Source organism: Geotrypetes seraphini, chromosome 4 (genome assembly GCF_902459505.1).
Source record: "Geotrypetes seraphini chromosome 4, aGeoSer1.1, whole genome shotgun sequence".
NCBI lineage: Eukaryota > Metazoa > Chordata > Amphibia > Gymnophiona > Dermophiidae > Geotrypetes > Geotrypetes seraphini.
The window spans coordinates 66,914,785-66,932,503 of record NC_047087.1 but is presented as its reverse complement, the minus strand read 5'-3'; the positions used below and the strand labels follow the sequence as shown (position 1 = coordinate 66,932,503).

At 42.7% G+C, this 17,719-nt stretch overlaps 1 protein-coding gene across 1 annotated transcript in view; it reads right to left on the bottom strand.

The window, feature by feature from the left end:
• Positions 1 to 17,719, bottom strand: part of ADAMTS5 (ADAM metallopeptidase with thrombospondin type 1 motif 5) — an 82,471-nt gene that overhangs the window by 10,755 nt on the left and 53,997 nt on the right. The window contains exons 5-7 of the mRNA XM_033940150.1: positions 16,322 to 16,505; positions 11,080 to 11,255; positions 4,898 to 5,073 (exon numbers count right to left, since the gene is read on the bottom strand). Of these exons, the coding sequence (XP_033796041.1) occupies positions 4,898 to 5,073; positions 11,080 to 11,255; positions 16,322 to 16,505 (536 nt within the window). The remainder of the gene's footprint in view (positions 1 to 4,897; positions 5,074 to 11,079; positions 11,256 to 16,321; positions 16,506 to 17,719) is intronic.

Genomic DNA, 17,719 nt, shown 5'->3' with positions numbered 1-17,719 from the left:
AAGTTTTGTATTATTCACTGTTATCATTTACGGCTATTGTAAACACAATAGCCCAATAGATGGGACAAATGATAGGTAGAAGGTGTACTGTATGTCCCGTGCCATGGGACATACGATGGCAACAACATTTTTGGAATGTCCCGTCATCCGGGACACACGATAGGAAAAGGTCTAAGTCACAACGTCCAAGTTCCGTTGATCCTGGGCTGTATAACTTTCGGTTATACATGCTGTACGACTAAGTCTAAGCCGGCCCACGTCCCACCCAACTCCCGCCCTCTACACTCCTCCTGAAACACCCCGTTTAGCTTTGGTTGTTCAGCGGCACTATGAAGGCCTGGGTCGTTTAGAAATACCTCCAAAACCCGTTTCATTATTGGCACTTGGATGTATTTTGACAATGTTCGTCCAAGTGCCGACATAGGCCGTTTTTTGGACGTTTTCTCTTTCGATTATGAGCCCCTCAGTTTATTGGAGAGGTGTACCCACTCTCATCCACCCTGACATCATCGGCAAAAAAACTTTCCCAATTGGTGCTAATGAAAAAACAGTGAGAATTTAAATCAAAAAGAATAACCAATAGGGAAAGAAACTAGCATGAATCACTGTATACCAAACGATACACTGCACACAATCGGGCCAACGATCATTTTGTGGTAAAATGCCACTGCTTCACAAATAGTGCACACTCTTTGCTGACTGCATATTTGTGTAAATCCATTGCACACATGAATAGGATGTGTTTTTGCACACTATTGGCTAAGGGCTGAATTCTGAGTACTGCAGCCATAATTGCATTTCCGATTTGTGCGTGCAACTTAATTTTCTCCCAAGCCAATCAGTGCCGATAAATACCAATTAACAAACAGTTATTGGCACTAATTAGAATTTACGTGCTTAACTTTCTAAGCGTATTCCACGAAGTGGTGCACGTAAATCCTAGTGTGCAGATCTCAAAAGGGGGTGTGGCCAGAAGAGGAACATGGGTGAGGGCTGGGCATCCCTAATAGTTAGGTGTAATGCTATAGAATATGCTCAATGCATGCACAACCTAGACTCAGGCATATAGGCCTGGGTTTCATTGGCTCTACACATGATTCTGTAAACTATGCCAAACTTCAAAGGCAATTAAGAGAATCAAACTAAAGGGCAAATTCTAAAAGAAGCACCCAAAAGGTAGGCACCTAATTAGGCACTGTTCAGCATGATTCAAGTAAAATTGGGTGCTGTTTAGTGAATCACGCTGAGCAGAACCTATTTTGGAGGCGCCCAAGAAATAGGCACAACTAAAAGTTAGGCGCCCATGGAACTGCTTAAGCACGCTTAAGAGCAGCGATTCTGCAACAAGGCGCCTAACATGTAGCCACGCCCACGGCTAACGTGCATAAGCGCCTATTTTTGTGAAGGCCGCCTAAATTTTTAGAGGCGCCTTGTTGCAGAATCGCTCTTTCTTGATAGGCGCATACGTTTCAATTATTGCTGATTAGAAAACTTGATTGAGCTTGTTACTCAATTTAGATAGGCGCCTACCTAGATGGGCGCCTCCGAAATAGGTGCCTAAAATTAGGCGCCAGTTACAGAATTTGGGCCTAAGTGCCAACCTTTTCGGTGCTGGTTTTTTAGGCCACATACCTAGAATTTACCCCTAACAATGTGCTTTTCACGAAAGGTCCACATTTTTTTTTTTTTAAAGAGTTTTGAAAGAGCACATACTCTTAACAACATCATTATCTTGATATCATAATGAAATAACCCCCCTCCATCCCTCCCCCCACAAATAAATATTCCCAGAAACGGTTCATAGACAACGGCGCAAAAGACAAAAGCGCGCGCCGACAATTGAGCGCAGCGCACGCCGCCGCGCCGCTCTAAATTACAGTTTTGAGGGGCTCCGATGGGGGGTTTTGTTGGGGAACCCTCCCAGTTTACTTAATAGACATCGCGCCGACGTTATGGGGGGTTTGGGGGGTTGTAACCCTTCACATTTTACTGTAAACTGAACTTTTTCCCTAAAAACAGGGAAAAAGTTCAGTTTTCAGTAAAATGTGGGGGGTTACAACCCCCCACACCCCTCACAACGCCCCCACAACTCGGCACAATGTCAATTAAGTAAAGTGAGGGGGTTCCCCCCCACGCCCCCCCCATTGGAGCGCTAAAAACAGTAATTTAGAGCGGCACAGCAGCGCGCGCTGCGCTCAATTGTCTGGGCGCGCCTTTGTCCCGGCGCACTTTTGACCTGACACCCCCAGAAACAACATGGGAAATACAGCATGAAAATTTTCAGACTGCACACTCCTCATTATTTATATACTAACTACTGGTTTTCACTCTATCCAGAAGTGAGACAACGAGACTTGAAATAACTTTAAAAACATAGATTCCCAGATGTGCAGCAAATTATGCACAGCAGTAAATCATCAAGGGACAGAGCCGAGTATTGCCTAACGTGAACTCAGTTATCTTTTTGTGGCATAAGAAAAAAAAAGTGCTGGGAGCATTCAGAAATGCAGCCATTCACACAGCTCAGAAATTCTGCTGAACAGGGGCTTAAAGAAAAACAAACACCTGTCAGAAGCTGAGGTTCATGTATCAGGGGAAGGCAGCCGATGCAGCTTAAGAAGGGGATAAGGAATGCTTGGCTCCAATCTGTCTTGTGGCAGTGAGAAAGAGAGGAATGAGGGAACAAGCACTGACAAGCTCTGGGAAAAAAAGACAGCACGGAGCTGTCTCACTACCAAGACAATTTAGAATCTGTTTATTCAGAACTTCGGAAAAGAACATTCACTGCAATATGTAATTCTGATGTGCTGCCAAATTATGTTTTTATCTGACTGATTATGGAAGTATAGAAACATTTGTGCATCACTCCACTTTGGTCAAAGAACCCACATTCTTATACAAAAAAGAGCGTTTTATAAGTGTTATGTGGAAGAAAAAGGAAGTTGCAAAATGATGAGAATTATATCTGTAACAACATTTTAATGGCATAATTTCATTTCTAAGCTCTCTCCAAACCAAATATATTCATTCCCATTCCTGAGACATCTGCTACAGGACTTGCTGGTGTGAATGGAAATTCTGCATCTTTTCTGCTTGACAAGGTTGGTCTAGTATCTTTCTTAAGAGATGGTTATCTATATAGTTTGAGTAATGAGCTGGGAGGAAGGACACCAGGATTTTCCCACTGACACCTACGGTGGCCTAGAGCAAGTTACTTTACTGCTCTTGCCAAAGATACCCTCTGATATTTAAAAAAAAATGCATGTGGTAATTCGGGCCATAAGAACATAAGAATAGCCTTACTGGGTCAGACCAGTAGCCCGTTCTCACAGTGGCCAATCCAGGTCACTAGTACCTGGTCAAAACCCAAGGAGTAACAACATTCCATGCTACTGATCAAGGGAAAGCAGACTATGGACTTTTCCTTCAGGAACTTGTCCAAACCTTTCTTAAAACCAGCTACGTTATCCGCTTTTACCACAACCTCTGGCAACATGTTCCAGATCTTAACTATTCTCTGAGTGAAAAAATATTTCCTCCTATTGGTTTAAAAAGTATTTCCCTGAAACTTCATCTAGGGTCCCCTAGTCTTTGTAATTTTTGACAGAGTGAAAAATTGATCCACTTGTACCCGTTCTACTCCACTCAAGATTTTGTAGGCTTCAATCATATCTCCCCTCATCCTACTCTTTTCCAAGCTGAAGAGTCCTAACCTTTTTAGTCTTTCCTCATACGAGAGGAGTTCCATCCCCTTTATCATCTTGGTCGCTCTTCTTTGAACCTTTTCTAGTGCTGCTATATCTTTCTTGCAATAAGGAGTCCAGAACTGAATGCAATAGTCCAAGTGAGGTCACACCATGGAGTGATACAGAGGCATTATAATATCTTTAGTCTTGTTAACTATCCCTTTTTTAAAATAACTCCTAGCATTTTGTTTGCTTTTTTGGCCAAGAGGAAGTGTGCTATAGATGCTGTGAGAGTTCAAGAGGGGCAGGGTTTGAGAGGAATTGAAGAAAGAGTTTGAGATGGGGAAGGGATAGAGAGTGAATGAGTGAGTATTAGGTGGTTGAAGGGAAGAGGGAGAGAAAGAGAGAGAGAGAGCCTGAAAGGAAGAAGAAAGGGATAAAGAATATGGGAAGGTATGGTGGAGAAAAGAAGGGAAGGAGGTAAAAGAAGGATGGTGGAGGGGGGGGGATTAAGGGAGAATGACAGAGAATGCATGAGGTAAAGGGAATGGAGAAAGTGAGAACTGAAGGGGAAAGAAAGGGACAGGAGAGAGAAAGAGAGTGCTGGGAAAGGAATGGCGAAAGAGTAGATGCCTGGAAAAGGTGAGAGAGAATGTGCTGGAGTAAAGGAAGAGAGTACCAGAGAGAGCTTAGGCAAAGAGAAAGGAAGAAAGAGTTCCAGGTGGAGAGAGGGACAGTGGAAGTGAGAAAGAGATATACAGAAGGGGGAGTGCCTGATTTGGGTTGGAGGTGTATGCTGAGCCATCTGAAAATGTTTTGCAGATGTCTGCTAGTCGTTCTTTTCATAATCTGGATACTATTTGGTGGATCTTATTAATGACTATTTTTCCAAGGGCTTAATAGATAAAAGTAACAAAATACTGAGTGCTCACATGGGAGAAAAAGAAAATAATCCACAAGTCATGTCATGTGATATTCCCCTCACATTGTCAGGATACTCATTTCCTAATGAATCAAAAATAAACCCACTAATTCTCAGGAAATTGCTTTGATATTAAAACCTCATGTACTATAATTGTAATTGTTCCCAGAAGGTAATTCAATGCTTATTGATCGCTGCAGGTAGAACAGTGGGTAATGATCACCATACATAACGCAAGAATAAATGTTTCCTTTAAGGAAGTAGAAGTTATATTTTATAAATCCATTACCTTCTCTTAGTGAAAGTTCCAATGACTTTCGTGCAGCTGGAGTTGTCTCCTCCACATACTCCGCATTTATCAAACTGAAGCTTAGATCCAATGATGCCATCACAGCCTGTTCGAATGCACTTTCCCTGGACACAGACCGAATTGCTGTACGGTCTACACTCGGTGCCATCGGTCACCTGGAGAATTATAAATGCTCTGCACATTAACATTTGGTTCATATACACCAGGCCAGATGCACAAAACATTTTGCCCAATGAAACAACTGGGAAGACCTTAAGGCTCTGATTCTATAAACGGTGCCTAACTGCTTGGCGCCATTGAGTGCAATTGTCAATCATCCACTGGGCGCCATTTATAGAATCATACCTAGTGGTGCCTAAGCAGTCTTAGATGTCAGTAGGTGTTGAAATTGTAGGCGCATTCCCATTTAGGTGAACAAGCTTTCTCACCTCCTCTAGTTTGCCCAACCACGCTGAAGCATGTGCTGAAAAAGAGCAACAGACCTTTTCTCAGCACTCCAGGATGATGTCACTTGGGGGAGGGGGGGTGGAGCAAGCAAGATAAAAACTGCGAATAATCAAAGTCGCACGTGCTGAACCCACTAATATGGAGGGAGAGCTGTAATTGGTTAGCCCAGGAATGCCAACACTTCACCCCTGACATACACCCTCAAAAATAATTAGCACACAGTTAGCACCTAGTAAGAGGAAATCCCCTCCCCCCAATTACTAATAACAGGAGTTAACACTAAAATTACATGATTAATTGTAGCTCAAAAGCAAATATGGAAAAAAATATCTGTGCTCACCAAACATATCTCATGCACAAAAAAACCCTGAACATCAGATGAATAGATGACATGAATATCTTTGAAAAAATACAAGGAAAATGATCTCAGAATAGCTTTTGAAGTGCCTATGGGCTCCTTTTATCAAGGTGCGGTAGGCGGTTAATGCGCGGAATACCGCGCGTTCAACTGCCTGCCCACTAGCCGCTAACGCCTCCATTGACGAGGCGTTAGGTTTTTGACTTGCCGTGGGGGTTAGCGCGTGATGAAATGTCCGACGCACTAACCCCCGTAGCGCACCTTGATAAAAGGAGCCCTATGTGTTGTGACAACACCTCACGGGCACTAATGCAAATCATAGGTCAAAAAAACCTCATTAAGTGCAGCTTGGTATTTTTATTCTTTATAACTGTTTTGCTTATCAATTCATGTACAACATAGCAGCCAGCTGGCATTAATTGTAGCCATGATGATCCCTTTCATAGGGCTCCTTTTATGAAGGTGCGCTAGGGCTCTAACGCGCGCTACATTGCCGTGCACGCTAGACCTTAACGCCAGCATTGAGCTGGCGTTAGTTCTAGAAGTAAAGCATGCGGTAATTTCCTGCGTGAGCTAAAAACGCTAGCGCACTTTATTAAAAGGAGCCCATAGTAGTTAAACACTTGAACAACTCTCTATTTGATCTTCTTCAGGGCAACAGATTAACCAAAGTGGTAGAAAGCAGTTTCTAGTTTTTCTAGGAAATCTTTTCCAGTTCCAAATCTTATTAAAATTTTGAAATTTACATTAACAAATCCAAACAGGAGAGAATATAAAATATGCTAATAAACACAAACATATCAATTGCATAGGGTACATAAAAGCTCACAGGAACCATACAATTAAACACCCTCCCATCCCACCCAACCCATATCTATTTTGCACTGGAAAAATGTGGATTTTGCAGCACACTTTTTCGGTATAGATCATATGCCTTTATTGCCTAGTTCCAAAATCCAAAATATTTTTTTTATACTTTATGTATAGATCTATAAATGATGCCTAAGGTTAGGCACCTAGATCAGCACCCCTAGACAATCTAGGTACCTATCTTAGGGCTCCTTTTACAAAGCCACGCTAGGCTTTTTTATTGCCGGCCGCAGCGGTATTAGCTCTGACGCTCATAAAATTCCTATGAGCGTTGGAGCTAATACCGCCATGGCCAGCGATAAAAAAGACCAATGTGGCTTTGTAAAATGGGGGGAGGGGGTTAATTAGTTAAAAGGCTTAATTGGTGCCAATAATTAACAATGGGATTTATTTGGATGGTGAGCACCTAACATGGTAGACACCTACCACTTTGAGAAAATAGGTGTGGTTAGGGAGCGGATCTTGGACATGTTTTTCATATAGGCACCTGTTTTGGACTTAGGCGCACTCATTTAGGCCAAGAGGTTAGGACGCTTATTGACACTTAAGCCCACTTTAGGCACCACTGAATTTATATATCTGGATGAGCCTAACTTTTACGGAATCACACTTAAGCGATGCACACTGCTCATAGAACTGCGCCACAATGTCCAGAAAAAAATTGGACCCCCCAACATTTTTCAAAATAATCCGAAAACAGCAGAATCTTCTCCCTGAAATTTTTGTGTATCTTATTCTTCAACAGGATGGAGTTGTAGCACAGCAAGCTCTCAAAAACAGTTAAGCTCTTAATTAATGAAACCCCAGAATACACTGAGCCAGCACATCAGTGGTGTTGAAAACTTCATCGATGTGTCAAGGTTTAAGGAATGTACTTTGAACATAAATTATGAATAAACTAACAAAGCCCCCTCCTCCCCCCATCAAAGATCATACTAAATGTTTACACAACTGCAAAGTATTTTGATACTATGTAAGGGGCCTTGTTTTTCTGTACATCGTTTATATATAGGACATGAACATGTAAAACAGCATTATCCCCGGGATTCTCTACATGGTACTGATATGATGCACCCAACTAAATTTTATGTATTTATTTCAGCATTTATACACTGCTTATAACCTAAGTGGTTTACATTCAAGTACTCAGGCATTTCTCCCTATCTGTCCTGGTGGGCTCACAATTTGACTAATGTACCTGGAGCAATGGAGTGTTAAGCCTTAACCACCAGGCCACTCCTCCACTTCACAGCTAACAAGGCAATTAGGGCCTAATTCTATGAACAGCTCTAGCGGTGCCTACATTGTAGGTGCCACTTGCCACGGTTGTCAATCAACCACTAGGTGCAGCTTATAGAATCTTATCTAGTAGTGCCTATGCACACTTAGGCATTGCTAGGCATCCTAGTGGTAGGTGCTGATACATTAGGCCATGTTTTACTTGGCCTAATCTACCAGCGCCTAACTCGGATTTATGGCAACACCTAAGTCAACCACGCCTATTCTCCACCCCTAACCGGACCCATTTTTCAGATAGGTGCCATTAGACATCAGAGAGGGCCTCAACTTAGGTGTCATTAAGTGTCCTAAGAGTTTGGCACGGAACTCTTAATTGATGATTTAATTTTTTTTTTTTGATTGGCTGAAAACTTGTGCAGTCAACTAAAAAAAAAAAAGTTGTGTGTGGATTCTAAAGTTAGGTGTCACTAAGCGTCCTTGATTAGGGCTAGGGTTACCAGATTTTCCGTTTGGAAAATCTGGACCCCTAGACCCGCCCCCCAGGCCTGTCCAGTTCCATCCATCCCCACCCTGTTACGCCCCAGTCCCGCCCCCAGTCCCGCCCTAGCCTCAATGTGCTGGGTTTTGAAAAGCCGTCCAAACCTCAAAAGGATATGTCCATGGAAATCCGGATGTTTGGTAACCCTAATTAAGGCCCTAGCAATGGTTCATAGACAAAATCGTGCGAGACAACGGTGCGCCGACAACTGAGCGCAAGGTTGACGGCGTGCCAAAGAAAAGCACTATTTTAAAGGGTTCCGACAGGAGGTGTTGGTGGGGAACCCCCCTATTTTACTTAACAGACATCGCGCTGGCATTGTGGGGGGTTTGGGGGGTTGTAACCCCACTCATTATACTTGAAACTGAACTTTTGTCTGTTTTTTAGGGAAAAAGTTCAGTTTTAAGTATAAAGTGGGGGGTTACAACCCCCCAAACCCCCCACAACGCCAGTGCAATGTCTGTTAAGTAAAGTTCCCCCCCACACCCCACATCGGAGCCCTTTAAAATAGTGCTTTTCTTCGGCGCACCGTCAACCTTGCGCTCAGTTGTCTGCGCTCAGTTGTCAGCGCGCCGTTGTTTCGCGCAATTTAGTTTCGTCACCCCTAGCAATGCCTAATGTATAGGCACTTAGGCCCCCATTCTATAAATGGCATCTTAAGTTAGGTGCTGGTAGATACCCTACTGGCACCTAACTTAATCAGTAAAAGCCATTTAAAAAGGTTTTAAAATCTTTTTTTTAAAAAGGTAAGTGCTTAGAAAAATGGCTCCCTCATCGCATCTACGGAGGCACCATAGAATGCCTTTGCTTGAAGTAGGCGTGGTTTATGCCTGAAACAACCTTAGGCATTCTAAGATGCCTCCATAGACATGATTCTCATCAAATGTAGGCACCAGAAATGTAGGCCTTTAAAACCCTGGCCTACATTTCCGGCGCCTACCTTTGATGAAAGCTGTGATTCTGTACATGGTGCCATTGTGTGATTGACAAGCGATCAGTGGCGTTTATTTAGGCGGTCACCGATAAAGGCACCATGTACAGAATCCGGCCCTTAGCGTCAGTGATTGTGTGCTGATTGACACTAATTAACACTAATCGTCACCAATGTGGATTTAGGTGTACATCCTACTGCACATTGTTCTATAAGAATGTGTCCTCAAATCCTATAGCATGAAACCCAAAAGGGGGCGTGCACATGGAATTTGCAGTGGGGGCTATTCCTAAAATTTGCATACAGTGTTATAGAATACTAGGGATGTGCGCTCAAACTGGGCACTGAGAATTACACCTGGTTTTGGCAGGCATAAGTCCTGGTACCCAAATGTGGATGCTATGAGAAATTGGCACTCAACGCTAGTTCTATAATGGCTGCTTATCTTTGAGCACCCATTATAGAATTGCATTGTGTGCCAATTTTTTTTTGGGGGGTGCCAATTTTTGAGCAACCATTTACTGATTCTAGCCCTATATATATGTTCAAGTAGGGTCTTCTAAAATTGCCCTGTAAAAGTATGTGCAGCATCTACTTTTATGGATGGAGTAGCCACTTTATGGCTAGTGCAGCCGGCTGAGATTCTGGGGAACTGAGTTCAATTCTCACTGCATCTCCCTTTGACCCTCCACTGCCCCAGGTACAAGAAACGTACGTTGTGAGCCCTCTTAAATCGCTTTTAAAATCATCCGGTTGGCTTTCTGTGCAAATCTGCCCTTTACACAAGCCCCAATTTGGTACATGATATGTTCATCCAGAGAGATTTCTTCAGGCATTATAAACTACAATGCATAGATTTTCTCTGCCCACATTGTGCCCTCATCACCCTTGAGGAATGACAGTTTCTTACTTTATGGACTGTGAAGGTGGGTGCCTTATCTTGCTCTTCATAGCCTCTTATTTCTGCAAGTTATTGATGTTACAAATTGCTTCTGGCTTTGAAAATGACAAAATCTCTGGCAGATTCTGTTATCTCCAGATATTTCAAACGCAGCCCTCTGTAGCTTTATTAGGAGTCAGAAACCACTGAGCTTCACTTTTGGCTTTTCATACCAAATGAAAGCTCAGATAATTTCTCTGAGTGGAAGAAAAAATCTCCCCAAATATTCTTGATATATACACTACATTAAGGACTCCTTTTACGAAGGTGTGCTAGGGGCTAAACGCGCGCTAAATTGCCGCATTCGCTAGCCGCTACTGCCTTCTTTTGAGCAGGCAGTAGAATTTTGGCTAGCGCGTGCTACAGCACGCGCTAATCCGGTGCGTGCGATAAAACCATTAGCGCTCCTTCTTAAAAGGAGCCCTAAGGTTATGGAAAATTAGGACTACCTAAAAGTAAATGAGACAAGATATAATTTACTTCTTTTGAATATAGAAACTACTTTGGATGAACAGTTTCCCAATTATGGCTTGTGATCCCAGGTGGGCTCACAAGACAGAGCTCTTAAAATGGGGCCATGTTGGAAGCATTAGTTAAAATTACATTGTTTAGTGCAGAGCATACCGGTAGATCTATGCAAATAATTTTATTAATCAATTAAGGTGTCCTTTTACTAAGGCATGCTAGTGTTCCTTAGCGCGCGCGAAATGCTAACGCGTCTATTATATTCTATGGACGTGTCAGCGCATGTTAGCATTTAGCGCACACTAAGACGCTCTAGCGTGCCTTAGTAAAAGGACCCCTAAATGCAGCTTTAATTTCTTAAGATGTCATTTACCTTGTTGGAAAACACCACGTAGTAGCCAGTTCCCTTGGCTCGGCAAGTGAGTTTGCACACATCCCCCGGGAGGACACCTGCATACTTTGGAACCCATTCCACATATGTCTTCGCACCTTTAGCATCAGACTGGTAGCCATTCCTGGCTTCACACTGCTCTTGTCGAAAGGGCTTAGCTAAAGGTTAATCATAACAGCGTTAACATGAATATGCATAAATATTCTGATATTAATTTTTATGCAGATGTTTTCTTTTATCTTCTTTATCTAAATGTAAATTGTTTCCCTGATCTTTTTGTACTTCTTCATATACTTTTTCGCTTTGTAAATGACTGCCATTGTTCAGGGGAAAATTTGCTTATGTTACCTGCTCTGGAATCATAGCAGAGCAGACTAAAGGCTAGATTCTTAAAACTTTGCAATAAAATCCGCTGAGCCACTGTCGCAGCCATTATTGTAGCAGAAAGGCGAATCATTCTCCAAAAACCTCGCATGCAAATGAGGTTGGCGGACAGTAGTGAATATTCACTGAATTTGCATGTGCCCATCATTGGTGATAACGATGGGCACAAGCGCAGAATAATTGCAAAAATAAAAAAACCCCAACAAATCAGAGATCACTAAGAGGGATGCCTACTCCCTTCCACCACTGAAGTCAAGCAACTCCCCTCCACACACACACAGCAAAGGGAGAGATGCTCACTCCCTCCTGCCACTGGTCAAGCAACAACCCCCCCCCCCGGGCAGCAGGAGAGATGCCCACTCCCTCCCGCTGCCAAAATCAAGCACCACCTATGGCAGCGGGAGAGTTGCCCACTCTGTCTTGCTGATGAAGTCAAGCACCTCCTCAAGGAAGCGGGAAAGATGCCCATTTCCTCCCACTACCATGCAAACCCGTTCCCCAGTGCCTCCGATGACTCCCCACCTCTCCCCATTACCTTATGATGGTTGGCTGGAGGGATGCCGGTGCATCCTGGGAGGGGCCTAAGGCTCTGATTGACCCAGCCACCTAAGGAAGGGCCTTAAACAACCTGGGCCAATCAAAGCCTCAGGCCATTTGAAGAGGCGGGCCGGCTGGCTGGAGGAAGTAGGCATCCTTCTGGCCAGCCATTGTAAATAAGGTAAGGGGATGTGGGGTTGTCAGAGGCATTGGAGGTGTCAGTGAGGCATTTCTTGGCAGTGGGAGGGTGTGGGCATCTTTCCCACGGCTGGAGGAAGGGTGTCATGGGTGTTGCTTGGTGGCGGGAGGGGGCATCTCTCCTACTGCTGTGGGGGGGAGATGTTTGACTTCAGTGGTGGTAGGGAGTGGGCATCTCTTCCAATGCCGTGTAGGGGAAGGGTGCTTGACTTCAGTGGCGGGTGGTCATGGGCATCTCTCCCGCCACCATGGGGGGAAAGGGAAGTTAGCAGTGTTGGGTGATTGTGTGATGTGGCAGGAGAGAGTGGGTATCTCTCCTTTCAATCTTCAATTTGTTTCTATTTTTTAAAATTATTACTATTTTAATTTGTTTGTATATGTGTGTGTGTATGTGTGTGTGTGTGTGAGGGGGGTGTCTGAACTGTCAAGTCTTACTTTCCTGTCAGGCACTGATCAGAAAGTAAGGCAACGGCAGCTCAGACATCTCGGCAAATTTTGGCTGCAAATGTAGCACAACGAGGTTAGAAAATCGCTTGGAGTGATCATTTTAATATTAATGACCTCGTACTACATTTGCATGGCTGTATCAGAGACTTCTAGAAAACTCATTAAGCTGTTTTTATCATCTGTCGCTAAAATACATGCACGCTAAACCGGCGGGAACTGGTTTAGCGAGCATGTTAAAGGCAGATTTTAGTTTTGAGAATCTGGCCCTAAGAAGCAATACCAGTGTTGGTTCTGCTAGGTGCCTAGGTCAACTGAACAATAAGGTATCTGCTTTTATCCTATTTTATAATAACACCTAGCTGCCTTTGTATCTTTAGGCACAAGCACTTACAGCTAGCTCAATGGCTGGCATAAATGCTCGTGCCTAAGTGCCTTCCATTAAGTCCATAAATGCTAGTATTCTGTAATCTGTGCACCTAACTGCTAGGCATGTCCCTGACCCACCCATGCTTTTCCCAGGTCAAGCCCCCTTGCAGTTGCATTTGGATTTTGCATACACTGGTTGTAGAATGCAAACTAATGACAGTAATGTGTTAATTAAAACCAATAATAGCCAATACTTGGTCATTAATGCCAATTAGCAGCTAATTAAACTATTAAGTTACATGCACCACTGCCATTATTCTATAACCTGAGCGTGCAACTTTGTGTGCTATGTGTAAAATTAGGAAGATTATGCCTGCACTTTCAGAAGCCAGTGATTGAACATATGCAATTAATACTGGAATAAAATAATGTGAAGCACCTACTGTAGAGTAGGGTTACCATATGGCTTCAGAAAAAGGAGGATGGATTGAAAGTAAATTTTTACAACAGAGATTAAAAAAAAATATAGACTGAAAGCAAGTGCAATCAAGCTCTTGTTTATTCCAGGTATTTGGTGCCTTCAAATTTTGGCATCTTAGTTAGTTGCTTATGTTGCTATGCCTAAATTTGGGCCAGGAGACTTTGCCAAAATTAGTGGCTTTTTTACTGAAGTGCCGTACGTGCAAAGACTGTGCACTAAATGCAAGGCTGTGCTATCTGCCACTGCAGGAAATGTAGTGTGGACCCCTGCAGAAATAAGCAAATAAGTTATCATGTCCAACTGTGGTGGCACTACCTGCCTCATTTACAGATCCACATCTGAATCACCAACCCTGATAGATCAGATCCCTGAACCCTTCTAACACCTGTGCTAAAATTCCTGAACTCCCCCCAGAACTAGTTCTTTAGAAGTGCATTTCCCTGAATATAAGCTCCATCTATTTGTCGATGCAACCCCGGACTCCCTACCACCTCTGCAACTTATCCAGAGGTTAACTCTAGTAGTTCTGTGAGTTAGGATGGGAGCAGTTCCCTTCTAGTCCCATCCAGTTTGGCTCTGGAATCAAAATGAACAATATGACTCCTAGTGGGGAGGGCTGGAGGGATGGGGGAGGGTTTGACAACTTGAGGATAGATCTTTGATTTGAGGAAGGCAATTTTTAAGGGTTTAGATCCAGGGTTTTGAGGGAGATCTGTAAAGGAGGTTGGGTTATACAATCAGGGAGTAGAGGGTAAGGGGGCAGATCAGGGGTATCTAGAAAGGATTCAGATGTCATGGGGAAAGCAATAGGAAGGAGGGCGGCTGCATCTTGCAGTATGTGTCTATGCCTCCCTTTGAGGTGGTGGTGCAGCCATGTCATTGGCAGTTGTAACACCTAGCACATAGCATGCTGACCATACCTCAAACCCATGCTTCCTGCCCTGTTTCCATCCCTTCCTGCATTTTGCAACTAACTCATGCATTACTAGCATGTGCTGTTATGCTACTGTGATACCCATTACCACATTTCTGTGGTATCAGTACACAGTAATTCAGATGATAATTGTCTAATGCACTTTAGTAAAAGGACCCCTTACCCCCTCTTTTACTAAGGTGCTCTATGATTTTTAGCGCACCCTAAACACGCGCTAAACGCTAACACGTGCATATTATCCTATGCACCTTAATAAAAGAGTATTTTATTACTTGAAATAGTAAAATTTGATAGGTTGGTTAGATTTGGGGATACATAATGACATGCAGTGTATATGCTAATATATCTGAGGTCTGAATTAGTTCAACATTATTCATGTAAGTATAGAAAACTTGAAATGAATAATTATTCTTAAATTGTTGATTTTATATGTTTTATTTTATTTTGTTTTATGATTTCATTACATTTTGTCTTATCATGTTGTATTAGATTACAGTATGTTCATTCTGCACTATTAGGTAAACTGCTTAAAATAAAGTTTTTTTATATAGGCAGTATATCAAGTTTATATATAAATAAAAAAAAAAGAAAAGATGGTATATTTTAAGATTTTTTAATTAGAATAAAGAAGAACACCAGATTCATCTGGTGTGATATAACATTAGCTGAGCTGATGTCACCGGCTGGTAATATTTATTGAATGATGGGGGGAGGGGGGACAGAGGGTAAGGGGAATATATGAGGTGTTATCAAGGGTTTGTAGAATAAGGATTGACAATTTTATAAGAGGAAGTAAGAAAGGGTGAATAGACAGAGCTTGTAAGAAAGAAAAATGATTAGGGAGGTTTCTAAGGTGATGGGGTGGAGCAGTCACGTGATTGGTTGGATGTTGTGGCAGGCTGGAGTGAACTCTGTGAGGAAAGGGGAACAGTAGAGTAGTCTCTTCAGGAAAAGATTATCCCTCCCTCCCTCCCATTTGTGCTGGTGTTATGTTTTGTGCTAGTGTTGTGGGGTGGGGTGGGGGGTGTACATGTTATATGTCGACTTGGGTGGATTTGGTAGAGCTTATGGGGTTGGGGGGAGGTGGTCGCAGCTTTGGGTGGGGCGGAAAATGGGGTTTGGCCCAGTTGGATCTGGGAACTGAGCAGTTAATAAATAAATAAATGTAACACTCGTATGCGATACCGCTGCGAGGGGAAGCATGGCCTTGCGTCACCGTGGATCATGATTGGGGGGAGGGGAAGCATGACCTTGCGTCACCATGGGTCATGTTTGGGGGGAGGGGAAGCATGGCCTTGCGTCACCGTGGGCCATGTTTGGGGGAATGTTATAAATTTAAAGACTTAACGGGAGCTAGTTTGACACCGAATAGCTCCCTGGGGGTGTGTGAAATATGCATTGGGGGTTTGTTGGTTTTTGGACACAGATTGTATTGTAAGTGAAGATAATATTCAGATAGATAATAAAGCTGCGGCCAAATATTTATTCCAATAAAACTGAGTTGTGTGATTATTGATTGATGGTGATTAGCTTTCAGTTGCAGGTGATGGGAATGCGAATGCTAATGTTATATCTTGCAGCAGAAGAACAGTTTCACTTATCTAGTACAACCTCATGGAAATGATCAAATATGAGGAACAGCACAAATTAATATTTCAGGTAATATTTACAACTATTACCTTTTCATCTAGATATCCTCCATTTGTAAAGAATAGATCATTTAGGCCCTATAAATTCTTGCATTAATGAGATGTTTTTATTAACTGATATATTTCAATTGCAAAATACTGTATCAGCCCATAATCTGTTTCTCATTTAGGATTTGCAATAGTAAAACAATAAGCCTTGGTGGCAGTTTTGATGGCTTTTGTACTTACCATTTGCAGGACAAGGGCTGACATTGCAGGAGCGATGGATAGCCCTCTTCCCTGTACAGTAGCGGCCGCTGTTTCTTGGAGCTGGGTTGTTACAGTGGCGATAGGAAAACTGAACTCCGCCCCCGCAGGAGCGCGAGCACTGCCCCCAAGGACCCCAAGAGCCCCAGTTACCATGGTTTGAAGTCTGCAAATCACAAGAATAAATGTTACTCAAGGTATGAATTAAAAACTAACTAGCAAATAAAATCCCAGCTATTTGCAACATGGATTTTCCATAGTTCCTTGGCTTAGAATATCCTGTGCTGTTATTCGCTGTCCATCACATTACATCTTGCAATATGACAGCTAGATGTTTAATTTGGCCTGTTCTGAATCTGTGCTAAGGACGTATGAGGATGTTTACTTCCTTTTACCAGGTGGGGGTGCTCTCTTGTTGTTCCTTTAATGATTCTGGGTACTTCCTGACATTCGTAATATTTTGTTGCAAAAGTATATAATTTAACACTGGCATAATGGAAACTGTTTGTGTAAACTGTGGCAGCTGGAATTCAACAAGGTGGCAAAACACCAGATGTTAGCAGAATCTTATTAACTAATCCGGAAAAAATCTGTGAAGGCATGCAATTACCATTCCATTTAAATTATGGTGATATTTTGCCAAGAAGTAGATCAGTTATTTCCCACAGACTCTCCGCCTATGACACAGTGAATAAACTACAGATTGCAGTTTGCAGATATTTCATGGTTGAAGCAGAATACAGAGGTCGCTTTCAACAAGTGTACTTAAGGGTAAAGCGTGTAAGCACTTTTTTTCCTGCAGCCTTTGCATCAATTTTCAAAACAAAAACCTTTGCTTTGAAAATTGTATTGGACAAGGCAGGTACACAAATCTGAACCTACTGCTTCTGCAGGTACTTTTCCCACATATACTCACCCACATGCTCTTGAAAATTACGAAGTAAGCAGGTAAGCATATGCTCTACTCCAACCCCATCCTCAAGGAATATCTCTCTAATATGCAGGTGCAATTCTGTGCACATTGGGGCCTGATATTCAGCCGGTAGCACACTGTCTACCTGATGCCAGAACTCAAAATGAATATTCAATGCCAAGTCATTTCTGGAGACTGCCACTGAATCCCCAGTTTTATTTTTAGCCGCAGCAACTTAATCAATATGAAACACTAACTGGTTGATTGCTTAGTGGCTAAAGATAGGCCTGCTAATTATGTAGCCTATTTTGCCCACTAAACATAGCTGGTTAGGCACTGAATATTCATGCCTAGCTGATATGCCATGTGATATAGCCAGTTAGTGGCTAGCTGCTCACCACAAATTTTCAGAGGAAGATAGCAGGCTATCTCCTGCTGGATATCTGCAGTTAGCTAATAATATGCTA